The sequence below is a fragment of the Ruditapes philippinarum genome, unplaced genomic scaffold (genome assembly GCF_026571515.1).
Source record: "Ruditapes philippinarum isolate M1 unplaced genomic scaffold, ASM2657151v2 ctg2899_1_1_1_1, whole genome shotgun sequence".
In the NCBI taxonomy this organism is placed as follows: Eukaryota; Metazoa; Mollusca; class Bivalvia; order Venerida; family Veneridae; genus Ruditapes; species Ruditapes philippinarum.
Window position 1 is genome coordinate 61,881 of NW_026853201.1, and position 20,551 is coordinate 82,431.

At 34.9% G+C, this 20,551-nt stretch overlaps 2 protein-coding genes across 2 annotated transcripts; both read left to right on the forward strand.

Moving 5' to 3' along the window:
• The first annotated feature begins 5,203 nt into the window (after positions 1-5,203).
• LOC132736074 (uncharacterized) lies at positions 5,204-10,643 on the forward strand. Its single transcript, XM_060723140.1, has 4 exons — positions 5,204-5,838; positions 6,191-6,512; positions 7,602-7,673; positions 10,063-10,643. Exons 2-4 carry the CDS (start codon positions 6,239-6,241, stop codon positions 10,641-10,643), a joined length of 927 nt encoding a protein of 308 aa, XP_060579123.1. The 5' UTR covers positions 5,204-5,838; positions 6,191-6,238.
• Positions 10,644-14,014: 3,371 nt separating this feature from the next.
• On the forward strand, positions 14,015-19,634 carry LOC132736079 (para-nitrobenzyl esterase-like). The gene is made up of 5 exons (XM_060723147.1): positions 14,015-14,092; positions 15,971-16,619; positions 16,849-17,170; positions 18,385-18,456; positions 18,671-19,634. Exons 2-5 carry the CDS (start codon positions 15,975-15,977, stop codon positions 19,261-19,263), a joined length of 1,632 nt encoding a protein of 543 aa, XP_060579130.1. The 5' UTR covers positions 14,015-14,092; positions 15,971-15,974; the 3' UTR covers positions 19,264-19,634.
• Positions 19,635-20,551: the final 917 nt, after the last annotated feature.

Below are 20,551 nucleotides of genomic sequence, written 5' to 3' on the forward strand. Positions count from 1 at the left end.
TCGGTTTAAAATCCAACTGTATAAATTGATTTTTTTTGTGAATAGCGATTTCGAAAAATAGTAACTGTAAACATTTATAAGAACAACAATATTGTGACACTAGCAATGTTCAAGGCTGGTTATTTTTTAATCATTTTGATGTAAAACTATTGAGTCATTAACAGTACAAGGCCAGTTATTTTTAGATATGATCACTTCTCATTCCAAATAAGGTCAGGTCACGCAGATAAATTTCACGCGACAGTAAAGGTCGCGTACCATCAGCTTTCCCAGGCATGCTTGTTCATCACTCAACAAGAAGTCGTGCAAACTTAAAGTACTATTTTTAGCCCATCAGCGTGACAAACTATCAGATTTTATTTATTAAATTACTTAATGCTTTCTCTATATACATGTTACTTGGCTTTATTTTGTAAAGGTAGAAAAGAGGTTTTCTCAGTTTCCTATTATTCAATTATTTGTTTTCGTCGGTTACAAATTATTTATCATTTAAGTGATTAGCCTGTCCGTGCTCTGCCTTGTTCCCTGTCCTGTTTTTGGGGGGTCCGCCTGGGCTCCTTGCCACTGGTTCTTGTTGCTGGGTCATGTGGGGGTTGAATTCATTAAACGCCGCCTTTCCTTGCAAAGGGACCCGGCACAGTGTTTGGATAGTGTAAGTTTAAGTCCAGTTTAAGTCAAAATTGCAAAGTCATTCTTGCGTAAATCATATAAAGCTATATATCAAATTGCAGCTAAATGACATCACTACAGTTCAACCCCTTGTCTATATGTTACATATAAAGTATAATTTTTTTCTAGAATTACTTTTTTACAGTATCCCAACACTGTGCCGGGTCCCTTTGTTTCCTTGTTGATCTAGTTTATTTTATTGTAACTGATAAGGAATTCAAAGAAAACAAATAAAAGATTGAATATAAGAAAATAATTTGTAACTGATAAGGAATTCAAAGAAAACAAATAAAAGATTGAATTATAGGTCTACAAAGTCAAGGGCACAGGGCAGTGGGACAGGAGACCCGGGGAAGGGTTGGGATAAATTAAAGAAAACATTTGTGGCAAAGGAGAAGATACTTACCGTAGACGAGAAAACAACAAGGGGCACAAGCAAAAGTGTCACCCAAACAGTATGAAACAACATAGACATACATCTGAGGATAACAGAGAGGCGCCTCCTTGGAACGGTCAGCAGCAAAAGTACTGCTGGGGAGTTTAAACCGGTTAATGGTGCACCAAACCTCACTTTTAGTCCCACCATGTTCCTATAAACGAGACAGTGTAAAATAATTCCACGCCAAGTGAAATTTTCATAATTGTTATGGTTTCAAAATGTTAAATAAGTAAAACACAAAAATGATCATGTAGAAATATATGAAAGTAAACCCAATGACCATAACAAAAGTACTCAATGTCCTAAAGGTAGACAGACCAACAATAAAATCACCGACAAGGGCCCGACAAAGCAAGACAAAAGACAAACATTAAGGCAATTCACTCCCAAGGAGCATTTAGAACTGTCCATCATAGAGTCTCCTACTTGGTCCGTCAGAGGAAAGCGTAGTGTCCAACTGTTTGAATGCTGGAAAAGATTTTTCTATTTATAGCTCTGGCAGCCATTTTTGTAAAGAGAAGCGGAACGCCACGGCGACGTGCAAAACTAGGGATGGTACAGATCACTCCTGTAAACTTTTTTCTGGCAGCCTTTTTGTGAAGCAAGCGAAGCGGAACGTGCCGGTGTTGTGCACAATTAAGGATAATACTTATCACTCTTGTAAGGTTTGGTTGAAATCCCACCAGTGGTTTTTAAACTCCCCAGTGGTTTAACTATCACTAACCTTTCCTAGGCGGTACCCCTCTGTGTTCCTTCAAGGGGTTTTTCATGTCAGTAGTATTATTTGGTTTTGAATGTTTACATGTTTTGTGATGTCTGCGTTGTTGGATTGTGGTTTACGGTAAGTATTTTCTATCCCCCCTCCCACGTAATGTGTGAATAATAAAAACTAAAACGGGCCCATGTGGGAACTAGAACGGTTTTTGTTACAAAACACCCAAAACTATGTATGGTCACTCACGGAAGTGTCATTGAACTCCTACCAGGCCGGACATGATTTTTTCTATTTTTAGCTCTGGCGGCCATTTTGTACAACGAAGCGGAACGTGCCGGTAATGTGCACAACAAGGGATGGTATTGATCACTCCTGTAAAGTCTGGTTGAAATCCCACCAGTTGTTTGACCTGTGAAGGGTGGACAAGCTTAACGCGAACGGACGATCGGACAGAAGGACGGACGGACAGACAGACTGCGAAGGCAAAAACAATATGTCTCACAAAATTTTGGGAGACATAATTAAAGGGATAAAGGTAAGGGTGAAAAAAGGGGCAGGGTAAAAATGGGAGAGGGAGATGAGAAAGCACCTACCGTATACAACAATCCAGCATGGCAGACATCACAAACATGTCAACATTCAGAACAAGTAACAATACAGACATGAAAAACAGGTTAAGGATCACGGTCATGAGATCATTCTCTATCCGTTTTTTTGTCAAATGAAAAGGTCTGAATACAGTCTTTTTCGTTTAAGCTCTTTTTGAAAATTTGTATCTAAATATCGCGTCTTTGAGCATAATCACAACGTGTCTACGAAAAGTAAATCGCCAACTTAGTTAGTTAGATTCTAATAAAAATAAACGTTTTTTAACATTTTAACGGACAAAGTCACTCTTCCGTTGCTTCTTCTTATCAGTTTAAATCGTTTAGTTTTCTGTTAGCGTCTAACTATTACTTAGAAACATCCGCATATGTTTGATAAAGTCAGCCATTTTTGCAGACACTTCACCCCTCATACAATTCAACCCTCTTTTGATGAAATCTGATTGAGACACTTCACCGCTCAATTTGTTTAGAGTTTCACATACATGAAGGTGAGGTATGTGATAAGTAATCAATGGTGATTAGAAATATTCATTGTTTTAACATATATACATTTATGATTATGTTATAAATGTAGACCTTATAAAACAAAATATATTGTTGTTGTTTTTATTTACCTGATGTTTTTGAAACAGCAATTATAAAATATCGTTCAATTCCTTCGTCCTCCAATTGACATGTAGTACCTTGATAGTATATGTTATTTTGGTTTTGGAGTGATATATGTGGATATATTACCTGATAAGATTTTATATCACCCGAGCAGTTAGGCGAGGGTGATATTTTATCTTGGCAGGTAATATATCCACATATATCACTCCAAAACCAAAATAATAATTTTATTACCCTTCCCCTGCCGAGTTTAGACGATTTTTTAAAAAATCATTGCTGTTTCAAATGAAACGTCGAAATAAGATTCTCTTTAGGGTACCTCTTCGTCACAATATGACGTCACATAAATACATGACGTATTTTTCCCGTACCTAACGAATGTAAACAAGAGAAAAGGAGTAGTCTATTGAACGCACTTTTTTGTAATTAATATCAAATAGATAAATAAAGAATCCCTAAAGAAAGCCCAACACGGAAAAATTGAAAGCTTTCACAAGGTCATATTTGTTTTAGATACTGATGAGATTATGTATCATTACTCTACTTTGGTAAATATTTTTCATTTGACAGTTAAAAAATGCTTTTAAATCGGAATTTTCACCGCGTAAAATCGAACCGTACGCGCATCACCTAAGCGCATGTTGTTTTACAACGTTGGGTACCCAACGGGGAAATTTAGTGTGTATATTACCCGTCTGGCTTGGTTATATCAATTTCTTCTGGGTGATCAATATCCAATCAAAAAAGCGGAAAAAAATCTGGAAGGGTAATAATTTGTTTTATCTTGAAAGTCACACATATATTTACTTGCCAGCATTTAGTTATGCATGTTTATTTTATTTTTTTTTATGTCATCTTTAAATGTTGAATTCTGCTTAAGCCGGTGCAATGGGGGGGGGGGCGTGGATGGTAATTTGCACTTTCCAGTACCGTCCATGAACAGGCTCAATCAAACGGAGTCTGCAATATTTTTCATTTTGACGTGTTGGGCTTTCATTAGTGATTCTGTTTTTCTCTATTTTTTAAATTGTCTTTCATGTTATGTTTGAATATAATTTAATATATTTAATGTTTCAATTGCATGTTAAAATTTTTAATTACTGTTATGCATAAAAAGTTTCTGTTGTATGGTAACTGTAAATTTCTTTCATGATGTTTGTTTAAATGTTCAAAATATACCAAAAATTGGCAGGAGTTTAATATTTTATAAAAAAAAATGGGCCAAGGACAGAAAAGGCCGTATTACATTTGTATACTAAATGTCATGAGGAAAAACGAACAAATTTCACTATTGACCATCAATGTCGAAATTCTAACTAAATGGGTTAAGCCACAGACCTGAAATCAATCCCAAGGTATGGGACCATGTGCCAATGCTGTATGCCAAATATCAAGAGGCTGTGATAAGTAGTTGCTGAGAAAACCTAAATGAAAATGTCCTACCATTGACCATTAATGTCGAAAATTTAACTAAGTAGGTAAACAGGAAGTGGATGAGCTACAGACCTGAAATCGAATCCCATGTATGGGACCATGTTTCAATCATGTATGCCAACTATCAAGAGGCTGTGATAAGTTGTTGCTAAGGAAACTGTTACGAAAAAAATTTCCCGCCTGCCCCATGCTATAACCCGGGTTTGCACCAGTGCAACCCGGTCAAAAATTACTAAATATAAAGAAATCAACAAATAAAAGTTGTATTTGTTATGGAAATATTTACTGTAGTAAAATAATGGTTGAGGGGTGAAGTGTCTTACTGATTTGACGAGTGAAGTGTCTTGATATGTGAAGTGAATTCACAATTAAAGGACTGAAGTGTATCGGAATGAAATGTCTTATTCATTAAAATATATAGTGGTCACACTTAAGGACGACAGTATATTTGTAATCATAATGCTAAAATTGTGATTTCATAATGTATATGCAGATTTATTCATTCAATTTATCAAGTTTTTTACAAGGAACGTAACTATATTCTTAACGAAATGTAACTATTTAATCAATTTTATTAAGTTGCCTTTGCTCATTACCATTTCAAAGTGTTTAAACAGAGCAAAATAATTTTCGAATAATTACATAAATAACATGGTACTTTTAACTATTCAAAGCTATTGTTTTGTACTATATATGCTGCAAGGTCACATTGTTTTACATTGCAGAAAATGTTCACTATCGCCAGCTTGGCCATACTGATTTTGGTAATGTTAAATCTTGGTGAATGCTTTATAATTAATCAAAGGATAGGTTGTATTGTTAATACAACCTGCGGTCCAGTTGAAGGTCTTTCGCAAAATGGTGCACACGGATTTCGGGGTATTCCTTACGCTTTGCCGCCTATTGGGAGACTGAGATGGCAACCGCCGAAGAAACTGAACATGGCCGACGGAACGTGTTGGAATGGAACACTTTCTGCAAAGCAATACGCAAATATCTGCTATCAATATCAAAACTTGACAGCATTCCAGGGAAGTGAAGACTGTCTTTATTTAAATGTGTTTACACCGACACTTAACAAATCAGCCAAGTTACCGGTAATGGTTTGGGTTCATGGTGGCCAGTTATCTTACGGATCCGGAAATTACGAATCATACTTTGCAAACGAAACGATGGCTGGAGAGACAAATGTTGTATACGTTAACTACAATTATAGATTACACACCTTTGGTTTTATGGCCCTGCAGATACTGGCGGATGTTTCTCCAACTAAGACGTCCGGAAACTATGGTTTTATGGATACAATACTTGTTCTCCAATAGGTACAAGATAACATTCAGAATTTCGGAGGTGATCGTTCTCAGGTATGAAGTGTATTTAAAACATGTCTGTTTATCATTATACATGAATAAACAAGAAAATTATTATTATTAACGTTTTCATTAATGAATATCATGTCGATTACCAAAATGTGTAATGAATGTAACATCGTGACAAAACACACGTATCTCTACGAGAGCTATAAAATGATTACTAAAGATGGCAGATATCAAAACCCTTTACATTGGCATACAACCGGAGTCCAATTAATATTGAAAACAATAGATATATTGTAGCTGAAAAACAGTTTCGTTCGAGTAATTTTCTCAGTTTGTACTTATTTATAATTTTCTGAAAAGGTCAGTGTTAATTGTTAATACAAAAGTCTGTTCGTAGGTCACATTGTATGGTCATGAAGCAGTTGGAACTCAGGTGTTTGGTTTAATGGCCTCTCCATTAGCAAAGGGATTGTTTCACAAATGTAGGATATCTAGTACCTTTCCCCTTTATGATAAACTTGCGATAGACGCATACAAAGACAATCTTGTTTACCTGAACAACTCTAACTGTTCTACTGTTGACTGCCTGCTTGCTCTTACATCACAAGAAGCGACAGAAGCTGTGCCATGGACTGATTTTCCAAATTGGGATATGTTTGATCAGTTTGACATTCCGAAGAAAACTACAAGATTTGACGGTTCATTGGCTATATTTGACGGTTAGTCTCTTATTCATTTCTTTCGCCAACCTCAAGAATGTTATTAAAATTCGTTGTAGAGTAAATGTAACATCTTTTTATATTTCAGATAGTTTCTAGCTTTATTTAAGTTTAATTGTAACGTCTTAATTCTTTAGTTTATATTGGTATCAGTACTTATCTTATGTCATTAAAGAAAAAGAATATAACATCTTTATTATTATCATTTAAAATTTCAAATGTTTACAATCAGACACTTAAATGACTTTACAAAAACATGGACTTACCGTTTACAAATGATAAAAATTTGATAACATCGTTTAAAGGAATAAGTGATTCAAACAATCTTTTTTCCTACATCCGTTCTACTGATTTGCCAGAAAAAGGTTTTGAACACTGAAAAAGATAAAGCCATTAAAACCCAGGAAACGTACATTAACAGCTTTTTGCATATTCGCATATTCTTATATATCGGGGAAAACAATAAATATAAATACATCTGTGGATGTTTCTAAATGCAAAATTTCACCATTTTCATGTTTAAACGTTGAATTCTGCTTAAGTCGGTGTTAGGGGCGGGGACTGTATTTTCACTTTCCAGTACCGTCTATGATCAAGCTCAATCAAATCGAAACTGCAATATTTTCAATTTTATCGTTTTGGGTATTCTTATGGGATTCCATATTTATCGATTTTATTGCCACATCAGAGTTATTTTGCCGTGTGGAAGAGGTAAAAAGTCGCCCCGTACATTTAATCAAAGTTGGTATATTTTCTTAATCCTTAAAGAGCATTAAGCGCGACATGATTTTTGTGTGTGCATTTGACAATTTCATTTTGGATGGTTCCAGTATTTCCACGCGAATACTGAATAATGTCCCTTAGGATATAATGCAAGCTTTTTAAACTTGTCTTTCGATGTTTAAATACTGAATTCTGCTTAAGCCGGTGTTAGCGGGCTTGAATGGTAGCTTACACATTACAGTAGCGTAAATGAACAGGCTCACTCAAACCAAGCTTGCAATATTTTCAATTTTGTCGTTTTGTGCGTTCTTTAGGGATTCGGTTTTTTTCCTATCAGATAATATTCAATTTGTTTTATTTACACAGGGTATGTACTCCATCACTCTCCATTTGAAGCATGGGCACGTGGAATCAAAATGGATATTCCCCTCCTTATAGGTGAATTTGTTTACTTATCATTTTATCAACCGTAGAATGTTTTGCCTTTAAAAACTTGTCTCACCACATCTATCTTATAACATCTTATCTTATTACCTAAATTCTTGTTGCGAACTTTAGGTTAAGATAGGGATTATACGCCATTTTTGTTCACCCACTTTAGGGAGGGATTTAAAGTTACCTTTGTCCGACCGTCTTTCCGTTCTCATTTTGTGTCGCACGAAGCTCAAAAAGTATTTGACCTAGAGTCATGAAACTTTACAGGAATGTTGTTCAGTATATGTAGTTGTGGAATGTTGCTCGGCATTTGTAGTTGTGTACCTGGCTATTTTTAGTGGATTTATATATTATTTGTAGAGTTATTCCCCTTCACTTAGTAAAATTTTCCAATTTTCAACTTGTGTCGCACGTAGCTCAAAAGTATTTGACCTAGTCATGAAACTTTACAGGAATATTGCTCAGCATGTGAAGGTGTGCACCTGAAGTTTTTCTTGTGGCTTTATATTGTTTTGTTAGAGTTATTGCCCTTGAGAAAGTAAAAACTTGCAATTTTCAACTTGTGTCGCACGTACCTCACAAAGTATTTGACCTAGGGTCATTAAACTTTACAGAAATGTTGACCAGCATCTGTAGTTGTACACCTGGGGTTTTGCTTGTGGATTTATTTTGTTTTGTCAAAGTTATTGCCCTGGACTTCGCAAAAATTTGCAATTTCAACTCACAAAGCTCAAAAAGTATTTGACATAGTTTCATGAACTTTACAGGAATTTTGATCAGCATGTAAAGTTGTGCACCTTGGGTTTCGCTTGTGGATTTTCTTTTCAGAGTTATTGCCCTTGACTAAGTGAAAATTTGTTCAGTTGGTGTCGTGCGTAGCTCAAAAAGTATTTAACTTAGAGTCATGAAACTTTATACGAATGTTGGACAGTTAGTTGTACCTGGAGTTTTGCTTATGGATTTATCCAGTATTTCAAGAGTTATTGTTATTGCCCTTGACTTAGTTAAAACCGTTCTAATATGTTATATTTAGAATCAATCAACCGGAATCATAATGGACATTGCTGTGAAACTATGTACCTTGGGTTTTGCATGTTGATTATTTTAGTTTTGTTAGAGTTATTGCCCATGACTTAGTATGAATTTGCAAATTTCAACTTGTTCATGCATAGCTCCTAAAATATTTGACCTATAGGCCTGAAAATGTACAAGATTGTTGGTCAGCATGTGTACACATAAGTGTACACATAAGTTTATGCACATCAGGGTTTGCTTGTGATTTTATTCAGTACATGTATTTGTAAGGTTCTTGCCCTTTACTAAGTAAAAGATTTTAAGTTTTCAACTTGTGGCACATGTAGCCCAAACAATATTTGACCTAGAATCATAAGATTAACAAAACAGTGGAGTGTGTGGGCACCCATGTCCTATGGACACATTTCTAGATACATTATTGTACTCCAATGTCATATTGAAGATTCAATGCTCAGCTCCGTATGAACACATCTAAGGATGTTTCTAAATTCTATCTTTCAACTGATTTAAATCATACCATATTGAAAATTGCAATAAACTCCTTTATAGAACCGAATATGAACGATCGAATATGTGCCACAATTACATTTTACTCCATATTAATCATATTAATATCAATAATAAAAGACACTACAGCACAGCAAGTTAACTTGCTCTTTGGGACACACACCACATTTATGTTTCAATATTGATTCTGCATCAGCTGGTAACGGAGTGCGAGTGGGGAAAGGGAAGTGGTGTAGCATAATAACAGCGTCCATGAAAATATTGATTAAACCGAGCCTGCCACGTTTAAACGTTGCTCTCCTGACCTTAAAAACTATTTCTCTCCTGTCGTTTTCTTTCAATATTCAAGTTTGATTGCATGGTCATGTTAGCTTACCAGCGAAGACAATAAATTAGACAGTATTAATTCCCCGTGCTCTGCCTTGTGCCCTGTCCTGTTCTGGTTTGGGGCCTCCTGGGCTTCTGGCCGTTGGTCCTTGTCGCTGGGTAGTGCAGTGGTTGCGTTCATTGAGCGCCGCAATTCCTTGTTAATCTTGTTAACCATGTTTTAAGTTATAACGACTTAATATATTATTTATCTTAATATGAACAAAATATTTTTTTCATAACCAATATTCAATATGGTCAAAATACAATGATGATACGTATGTTTTTAATAGTTTCGTATTTTCATATTCTACATAAATAGTTAAAGCGCCAGCAATGGTTACTTTATGTAAGGTCGGTATGTTTATTACACTCTGTAGACATTTGAAAATCTTAGTAGCAGCAGTAATCTTGGTGCATCATGTGTCTTACTGTAATATAGTACACAAACGTTTTACGTAATATTTATTTTACTTATTTGTAGGTAGCGCTGCACAAGAGCTGGACATTAGCATCCCACCTACTGATATGGGTATATGGGATAAACCCAACTATGAGCGCTATATACACAAACAGCTAGACACATTTAGCACGTACATTGCGGACATGGCACTCAAAATGTATCCTGTAACTGGAAACCTAACTGCGCGTTATCAATGGACAAGCATGGCAAGTGATAATCGAATTAACTGTGAGAACAACCTTTTTGCTTTGATGGCAGCAAATATCTTTAGATCACCAGTCTATTGGTATATAAATGCCAATTACCCTTTAAAACTATTCTTTGGCACCGGAGGACTCATCTATCCCATTAATTATCATGACATGTATGCATCTTTTAGTTACTTAGAACTGTATTTGTCCACGCTCGGTGATTCGGACCAAAAGTTTCAAAGGAATATGAAAGATGAGGTTATATCTTTTGTGCGTCATGGTCATCCTAACACAACGTCATGGACAACATTTCCATGCTCCACTGGACTCATCTCTGACACAGTTACAACTATCCCAGAGTATCATGCAGAAGATTGCGAGTTTCTCTTTGCCAATGGTTTTTATCCGTAATAATGGCGACAATAGATAATTTACCTGTTATTTTTGTAATACTTAGATCAATAGACCTTAGAAAGCATTGTTACTTTCTATATAAATATGTTTATGATATTTTCTTTGGTCCGTAATGTTCCTTTCCTGGACTGAATATTGCACTACAAGATCATATTGTTTTTTTACACTTACGTTTTGATAAGTTATGGTCCGTTCCTATTTTTGGGGATGCAAAACCAGCATTAGTAATCTTTAGTATATGGTTGCTTTTTATATTACTAGCGAAATAAAATAAAAAATTAAAAAAACAGAAAAAAAAACCAGAAAAAAACTGCAAAAGTATTATATTCACAAAAAAACAAAAACAAAACAACACAAAAAAACAGTTGTCTGTTGAAATGTGAGAAAATATAGTAGAGCGTTTGATTGTCATGAAACATCGAATAAGAGGTTATAAACAGCCTAGTATCATTTCATAAATTTCTATCATTCTTGATACAGTATAGAAATATTCTCAGTCCGTCCATCCGCCCGTCCTTTCGTCCGACATTTTTGTCCGGAGCATATCTCAAAAAGTGTTTGAGGTATCAACTTGAAAATTCATAGGTAGATAGATCATATTGAGGAGGAATGCAGTGCACAAGAGTGATAATTCTTCCCTGCATAATTTTTCAGTTACATGTATTTCCTTTTGTTATTTTTCAAACTTAATTTTTGTTCATAGCATAGCTCAAAAAGCCTTTGAGATATCAACATGAAACTTCACAGATGGATAGATCTCACTCAGGAGGTGTGCTACCCTTCATAATTTTTGAGTTATTGCCCTTTGTTATTATTATACTTATTTTTTTCACCTGAGTGGAGCATAACTCACAAATTTCTTTGAGACCTCATAGGTTGATAGATATTATTAAGAAGGAATGCTGTGCAAAAGAATGATAACCCTACCCTTTATATTTTTTGAGTAATTGCCCTTTGTTATTTTTCATATTTTTGTCCAGAGCTTATCTCAAAAAGGGTTAGAGGTATCAACTTGAAATTTTAAATGTGAATAGATCTCATTAAGAAGTGCAGCACACAAGAATGATAATCTACCCTGCTTTATTTTTCAGTTATAACACTTTATTATTTTTCTTACTTAATTTTTGTGCAGAGCATAACTAAAAGGCCTTTGAGATATCAACATGAAACTTCTTAGGTGGATAGATCTCACTCAGGAGATGTGCAGTGCAAAGAATGATAACTCTACCCTTCATAATTTTTTGAGTTATTGCTCTTTGTTATTTTTCAATTTTTCACCTGAGTGGAGCATAACTCAAAAAGTCTTTGAGATGTCAACATGAAACTTCATAGGTTATTTATCTTATTGAGGAGGAATGCTGTTCTCAAGAATAATAACTCTACCCTTTATAATTTTTGAGTTATTGCCCTTTTTATTTTCATACTTTTTGTCCGGAGTTTATCTCACAAAGTGTTAGAGGTATCAACTTGACACTTAATAGGTGGATAAATCTCACTGAGAAGGAGTGCTGCACATAAGAATGATAACATACCCTGCATTATTTTTCAGTTATTGCCCTTTGTTATTTTCAGTCATCAGTATTCAAATAGGTTTCAAATCTGTAATCACTTCAGCCATCAGCTTTCATTACCAAAATACCTCTTAAATTTGAAATATTCTGCTCTACTACATATACATTCTTCCCAACCGTGGTCGAGGGGTTAGAGTTGATGACTTCAAATCCAGTTACCTCTCTGGCGTGGGTTCGATCCCCGAAAGATGCTTTGGTAGCTTAGCGCGGAGGAAGGTAGTTTAGCACTGGTGTAACTCTCCAGGAACGATGATTAGGAACTACCCGCCTATATGACTGAAATACTGTTGAGAAAAGGCGTTAAATGAAACAAATAAACAAAACAATAAAAACATTCTTCCAATGAGCAAACACATTTGGCGGGGGATGGCCATGTTAACATGGCTCTTGTTTATCTTGTTACTAAATATTACACCACTCAATCAAGAGAATCACATTTCACAGATATATACCAATTATATAATACAATTTATGTTATTTTCAGACTATCGTATCAACTCATAAGAATTGTGAGATTGGGGAGATCTCACATCAGTGTAAATATGACAATAAATTTCACAATTAAGACTGTGTCACAATGAACTTTTTCATGTGAGATATTGTAATGTGGTTATCACTCGTGCCCTTTATCAACGGCTTAAACTCAACATTAAAAGTAAAGGATTCGATGATACTGAAGGACCTGAAAAAATATAACAACACTGAGATGATAAAAGGGTAACTTTTCAAGGCTGCAACAGAGCAGTTGCCACTTATCGATGTGGATATAAAATTGTGAAAAATATTTTGAATCAGAATTTCTTACATATCAAACTAGTGTTTCTGTTAGGTTTACCCATGCCAGAAATTTCATCTGGCATTGGGGTGCCGGATGAGTCGCATGCTATACAATTGCGTCATTTTAGCGCATTTTATAAATGAACCGCGTAGAATGACGTCATTTCAGAGCATTTTAGAATGATATATCTGCCTAGGATGTCGTCATTTTAGCGTTATGAATAAAAGTTAAAGTTTTTACGCCATACAAAAAAAGTTTGATATGTTTTTGAAATTTTGAGTTCCATAAAAATTGTTTTAAATATGATAAAATATGGTAGAACATGCAATATATGGCAGATATTATTCATCTGCCGTCCTTGAACAGGCTCAAAAACGAACTTGCATCATTTTCAATCTTCGATTTTTGTATAATACTATATGCTGCCTGGGATCTTTTGTTATTATTATTTTTTATTTTTCGTTGTTTTTTTCTCACCTTTTTTTCTTTGACAACTTAAGATCTTTTTATCCTATCCCTACATTCCGATTATTAAGATTAATATATTGCTCTCTCGTTTAGGGCACACACATTTTGTAAAATGACACGGAAATGTCACATTAAGGGTTTCATGAAATCTATCATAAATGTTACACTTAGCTCTTAATTTTACATTTTTCTAACTTAAATGTTGCATTCTGCTAAAGTCGGTGAAATGGGGTTCGTGATGGTAGATGGCATAAACCTCGTTTTGCCGTCAACGAACAGGCTCGATCAACCGGGCCTGCAATCAAATTTTGCCTTGTTTGACGATCTTTTTTGAGATTTTGATTATTTAAGATATTGCAATTCAGCTGAGCTGATTTATTTAGTAAACTGATTGTATATACTGATCTTAATGTGTGTTAGCATTTTCAAATAAGAAGTTATGTAAAAAGAAGACTAAATAAAAGTTTATAGCGTTCATCGAGGTTTAGAATCTAGGATATTTTGCTTATCTCGGTTAAATATAGGACACAAATTTGCAATGTGCCTCAGCTTTCGCTTTAAGAAACTTTGGCCTTTATCTTTGTTTGCGAGGTCGGCGTTAAATTATTGTAATCTAGAAGCCGGTTGAGGTAACTTCTTTTCTGTATCTTTATGCTTATTTAGGCTTTAGGTTTAGAAATTATCTCAATGTTTTCCTAAAATGTTTACACAATGTATACCGCATAAATTATTTTTATGACGGCCGGTGTAAGGAAAAACAATGCCATATGTGATTAAATGGTCAGTGAATGACCTTATTTATTTTAAACATAATTAATTATATACAACATATATCATTAACACACATACTGAATTTTTAACATAGATAACTATATACATGTACATCAAACATATTCGTGTAAGTTGATATATAAACAATTTTGTGAATATGGTAAAAGTGATGCTCCTTTTACATTTTTAATGGAAATGATAAATACTTGTTAAAACGTTTTATTAAATGAGATTTAAAATGATCTTCTATAAACAGAATAATTAAGTACTATGTTCAACATATTCAACATATAAGACAAATAATCATTTATAGCTACTCATTTAAGCCAAATTATGTTTACTATTTTATCCGACAAATGGGTACTTAGGTTGTGCACCTGGGGTTTGGCTTGTTGATCCATTCTGTTTTATTAGAGTTATTGCACTTGACTTAGTTAAAATTTGCAATTTTCAACTTTTGTCGCACGTAGGTCAAAAACTATTCGACCTAGGTTGATGCAACTTCACAGGAATGTTGATCATTTATGAAGTTGTGCACCTGGGTATTTCTGTGTGGATATATTTAGTATTTATTAGAGTGTGATTGTCTTGACTTAGCAAAAATGTGCAATTTACTACTTATGACACGAAGGTCATAAAGTATTTGGCATAGGGTCATGAAGCTTTATAGGGACGTGTTCAGCATTTGAAGTTCTACACCTGGGGTTTCGCTTGTGGATTTATTATGTTTTGTTAGAGTTCTTAGCCTTGACTTAGTGAAAACTTTTCAATTTGTGTCGTGCGTAGCTCAAAATATATTTAACCTAGAGTCATGAAACTTAATAGGAATTTTGGTCAGCATGTACAGCTGTGCACCTTGGGTTTCGCTTGTGGATTTATCCAGTATTTGTAGAGTTATTGCACTTGACTTAGTAAAATCCTTTTCATTATGTTATGTAATTTCTTGCTTGAGTGCTTGAGTTAGAATCAACCAACATTACAGGAATAATGATCAACATCACCCTGAAGCTATGCACCTGGGATTTGTATGTGGATTTTTTTCAGTTTGTTAGAGTTATTGCCCTTGACTTAGTATATATTTGCAATTTTCAACTTGTTTATGCATAGCTCAAAAAGTGTTTTGCCCGTAAATCTGAAAGTGTACAGTAATGTTGGCCAGCATGTGTATTTATGCACCTTTTGGTTCGCTTGTGGATTTATTAAGTATCTTTTAAGTTCTTGCCCTTTACTTAGTTCAAGATTTTTAGTTTTCAATTTGTGGCACAAGTAGCCCAACAAAATATTTGACCGGGAGTAATAAGATTGACAAAACAGTGGAGTGTGGGGGCGCCCTTGTTCTATGAACACATTTCAAGTTTTGTTAATCTAAGTTCATCTAAACAAAATCTTTATGGTTAAGTTATTTATTCACAAAAATTTATAAATATATATGAGCCGCGTCACGACAAAACCAACATAGTGCGTTTGCGACCAGCATGGATCCAGACCAGCCTGCGCATCCGCGCAGTCTGATCAGGATCCATGCTGTTCGCTTTCCAACTCTATTTTAAGCAGAGAAACTGATAGCGAACAGCATGGATCCTGACCAGACTGCGCGGATGAGCAGGCTGGTCTGGATCCATGCTGGTCGCAAACCTATTTTGTTGGTTTTGTCGTGACACGGCTCATATATTCATTAATCTATATCAGAATTGTGTTGTAAATAATTTTTCTTTCACATTTTTTTCACTCTGCAGAAAAATGCTTAGACCAGCCATATTGATTTTGGTAATCTTCGGTCTTGGTGAATGCTTTATAGTAACTCACAGGAAAAGTCCAGCTGTAAACACAACCTGTGGTCCGATTGAAGGTTTATCGCAAAACGGTGGATATGGATTTCGGGGGATTCCATATGCTTTACCGCCAATTGGGAAATTGAGATGGCAGCCGCCAAAGAAATTAAACAGGGCCGACGGAACGTGCTGGAATGGAACATTTTCTGCCAAGCAATATGCGAATATTTGCTTTCAATATAAATATATTAAACATAAAACAGTTACGACATTCTACGGAAGTGAGGACTGTCTGTATATGAATGTGTTTACACCGACGCTTAATAAATCAGCCAAGTTACCGGTAATGGTCTGGGTTCACGGTGGTGCATCATACTCTTCAAGTTCCGGAAATGACCCCACCTACTTCGCGGACGAAAAAATGGCCGGGGAGACAAATGTTGTTTATGTAAACCATAATTATAGATTACACACTTTTGGGTTTCAGGCACTGCAGATACTTGCGGACGTTTCACCTACTAACACTTCTGGCAACTACGCTTTCATGGATACTTTAGTAGTTCTCAAATGGGTACAAGACAATATTCAAAACTTTGGAGGGGATCCATCACAGGTTTGATCTACACTTTTTTCTTTTCTTTATTTCAACTAAGTTAAAGACACTCTTTGATATTAAATGGATCTTTATTTCTGTTATGTCATAAAGTTATTAAGCTAAGATGTATTGCACCAAGTAAGATCATTTATCATACTACTTTACACATATGCTAAATCTTCGAACATAAAATGTACCTCGGGTTTGTTCAGTTAAGATTAATCATTTATGTATTTGCCATTCTTAGGTCACGTTGTACGGCCAAAGCGCTGGTGCAACTCATGTTTTAGGGTTAATGGCCTCGCCATTGGCCAAGGGGTTGTTTCACAAAGGTTGGATGGCTAGTGGTTCCCCTCGTTATGATAAACTTGCGAAAGACGCATACGAAGACAATATTGTTTACCTGAACAACACTAAATGTTCTACAGTTGATTGTTTGCTTGCTCTTACATCACAAGAAGCAACAGAAGCTGTGCCATGGGATGATTTTCCAAACTGGGATATGTATGACCAATACGATATCCCGAAGAAACTCACGAAATTTGACGGTTCTATGGCAATAGTTGATGGTAAGTTTTGTTACATATATTTGTTTTTAGAAAACTCACATACTTGTCAAAGCTTAAATATTGGTATAAGTAAAATGTTTCAGGGTATAAAACTATATCTAATTAAATATATAATTGATTATAATTTATCACTTGTAAAGTTGCGCTGTTTCGTAATCTAATGGTCAATGCACGAAAGATTTGTTATTACAAAAAATATATTGTTAAATATTGTAATGCTATTTTCTTTTTAAAAAACTGCTTTAGCAGTTTAGCAATGTTTTCTTGCGTGCGTCATTCGCTTTAAATGAAATATACAAACCTATTATTTCACACAGGTTTTTAGGGATTATTCCTTTTCAAAGTTCAAACAATAATTGTTAAAAACCATAAAGATTTTTGACATACAGTGTATTATATATATGCCTATATAAAGGAAGTTTGCATATGTAATCCAAGACGCTAGGCTGTGAAAGATTTTTTTAAAATCAAATGAAATATTTTCATGAAATTTTAAAAAAATACCATCACATTTCTTTTATACAGGCAATTGAAATTACTCCTTTTCAAAATTCTAACAAAAATTTTCTTAACTGAAAACAGCAGAGATGTAGATCTATCTTCATACTCGTACTTCAAGTAAAAAATTATATTATTTTATTTGGGCCAGTCGATCGTGAAATAACAAACTTCAATTCACGTGCTTTAATCTCACTGTTTTATTTATTATTCAAGTCTGAAAATCAGGGAAATTTTTACTTTAACATGAATTGCTAATGTTTGAAATGTAAACATAAATAAGTCGATTTTAATAGGCACTGTGCTAGGTATTGCTTTTAAAAATTTGTGTAAGTACTGAGTAAAATGATATTACATTCCACAATCCGTTTAATAACCGCCTCCGTTGTCGAGGGGTTAGAGTCGATTACTTCGAAGCCAGTTACCTCTCTGGCGTGGGTTCGATTCCCGGGAGATGCTTTGGTAGTTTAGCGCGGAGGAAGGTAGTCTAGTACTGGTGTAACTCTCCAGGAACGATGGTTAGGAAACTACCCGCCTTTATGACTGAAATACTGTTGGGAAAAGGCGTAAAATGAAACAAACAAACCACAATCAGTTCAAAAAACTGGATAAAATGTACTGTATTGAAAAGGACGTCGATAAAGGCGTTATATTAAACGAGCATAAAAATATACAGTGCAAATAACAGTCAGTAACAGGCATCTTTATTTTTACAGGTTACGTTGTTCAACAGCCTCCATTCGAAGCCTGGGCGAGTGGATTCAAAATGGACATTCCTTTCCTGGTCGGTCTGTACATTTTCTCAGTCAGTTACAAAATTTTCTTGACCTTATTAGAAAGGACATTAATTTTACAGATATAGATTGGAACATTTCTTTCCTCATTAAAAATCAAATTTGCGTGGAAAACATTGATATTGACGAATCTGTATGTTCAAACACCTGCCTGCAACATGTTGTACTATTTTTGTTACATATTTCATAATTATTCATCTCAATTTAGGTAGTGCTGGTCAAGAAATGGACCAGAGAGACCCACCTAGTGATATGGGTACGTGGGAGAACTACGAGCGCTTCGTGCATCAGCAGCTAGACACATTTAGCACGTACATTGCGGACATGGCACTCAAAATGTATCCTGTGGCTGGAAACCTAACTGCGCGTTATCAATGGGCAAGTATGGTAAGCGATATAAGAGTAAACTGTGGAAACAACCTTGTTGCTTTGATGGCGGCAAAAACGTTCAAATCACCAGTCTACCGGTATGTTAATACCAACAACCCATCGCAACCGTTCGGAGACGGCGCGGGATCACCCATCTACCCATTCCATACTCACGATATGTATGCCTTTTTTGGATATTTGGAAAGCTACTTGTATCCTCTTAGCGATTCGGACAAAAAGTTTCAAAGGAATATGAAAGATGAGGTTATATCTTTTGTGCGTCATGGTCATCCTAACACAACGTCATGGACAACATTTCCAGGCTCCACTGGACTCATCTCTGACACAGTTACAACTATCCCAGAGTATCATGCAGAAGAATGCGAGTTTCTCTTTGCCAATGGTTTTTTCCCCTATTCATGGCGTCAATAGACATTAGCATGATTTTTTTGTATTTCTTTTCGTGTAAATTGTTGCAGTGTTCTTACGTGTTTGCGTATGTTTTGTTTTTTTCCGTTGGCATTTGGATTCATTAACCTTTACGATAGTGACATGGTTACCATTTGTTTTCTAATGTGTGTAAACATATTTTAATTAGCCTATTTGCTGATAATTTAAGTCCATGTCTTTAAAAAATATCATGTACCTTGGATTCATCTGATATTGAAATTTGTACATGTACTTGATATTTTTTAATTCAGATCTTATCTCATGTTTATAGTATAGCCTTTATTAGATTAAAATGTTAACATCGTTTTATCAATAAAGTAGTACAGTAGTGTAACTGTATGATAAGAAATCTAGAGCTCAGGTCATTAACTGATACCAAACAAATTTTAGGTTTATGGCATAAACTAGCTAGATATCTTTATCATTTATGTTCCCATTACCAAGATACTACAAATGTGTGAAGTGTCAAACTTGAAAGCGTGGACTGGACGGTAGCTTGCACTTTCCAGTATCGTCAATGAACGGGTTCAATCAAACCGACCCTGCAACAATTTCAATTTTGCCGTGTTGGGCTTTCTTTGTGGATTCTGTTTTTCTCTATTCTATTTGAACGCAGCCCAAAACGGCATAATTGAAATGTTAATCAGCTTCTTACTAGTGGTCCTGTGTGAATGGATGTTTATCGGGGGCTGTCCTATAGTTTTTTTTTATATTTGAATGATTTAAATGGTACGGTTCACAGGCTAAAACAAGATGCCCATTTAGGTATGTTAAAAGTCTCCAAATGGCGAATTAATAACACAAGCAAATTTCTTAATATTGGATATATCATGGAGTTTTTGATGTGACACTCATAAAATGCAGTACTTGGTTCATATGAAACTGTGTCCTCTGAAATAAAAAACAATGAGTAGAACGAACAGTCGGTAACTGTACTTTATGTAAGAGTAGTTTTACTTTATAAAGTTAATACCATTCAAAAACAAAACATAGAATAAAAGTAATTTCTATTTAGTGTCGATCCATAAAGCTCTTGATATGTTACCTTTATAACATGGTAAATGTCTTATAACTCCCTGATTAGTATTAAATAAATATTTTACTAGTATTTGTCACAGAAGATAAGCATTGTTTGAATTCATCATTATCAGTGATAATACACATTAAATTGCAAAGAACTGAAAACATAAACACGAGCAAAATTGAAGATGACACTGTCAAACATTGGTGAAAATAATACCTAAGCAGATGAAAATAATTATTGTCGGAT

What these genes read in the sequence shown, in the direction of transcription:
- LOC132736079 (XM_060723147.1), top strand. Translation starts at nt 15,975, where the DNA reads ATGCTTAGACCAGCCATATTGATTTTGGTAATCTTCGGTCTTGGTGAA. An exon ending in TTGGAGGGGATCCATCACAG is followed by an intron (nt 16,620 to 16,848) that starts GTTTGATCTACA and finishes TGCCATTCTTAG; the next exon opens with GTCACGTTGTACGGCCAAAG. An exon ending in GGACATTCCTTTCCTGGTCG is followed by an intron (nt 18,457 to 18,670) that starts GTCTGTACATTT and finishes ATCTCAATTTAG; the next exon opens with GTAGTGCTGGTCAAGAAATG.
- LOC132736074 (XM_060723140.1), top strand. Translation starts at nt 6,239, where the DNA reads ATGGCCTCTCCATTAGCAAAGGGATTGTTTCACAAATGTAGGATATCT. An exon ending in TTCATTGGCTATATTTGACG is followed by an intron (nt 6,513 to 7,601) that starts GTTAGTCTCTTA and finishes TTATTTACACAG; the next exon opens with GGTATGTACTCCATCACTCT. An exon ending in GGATATTCCCCTCCTTATAG is followed by an intron (nt 7,674 to 10,062) that starts GTGAATTTGTTT and finishes ACTTATTTGTAG; the next exon opens with GTAGCGCTGCACAAGAGCTG.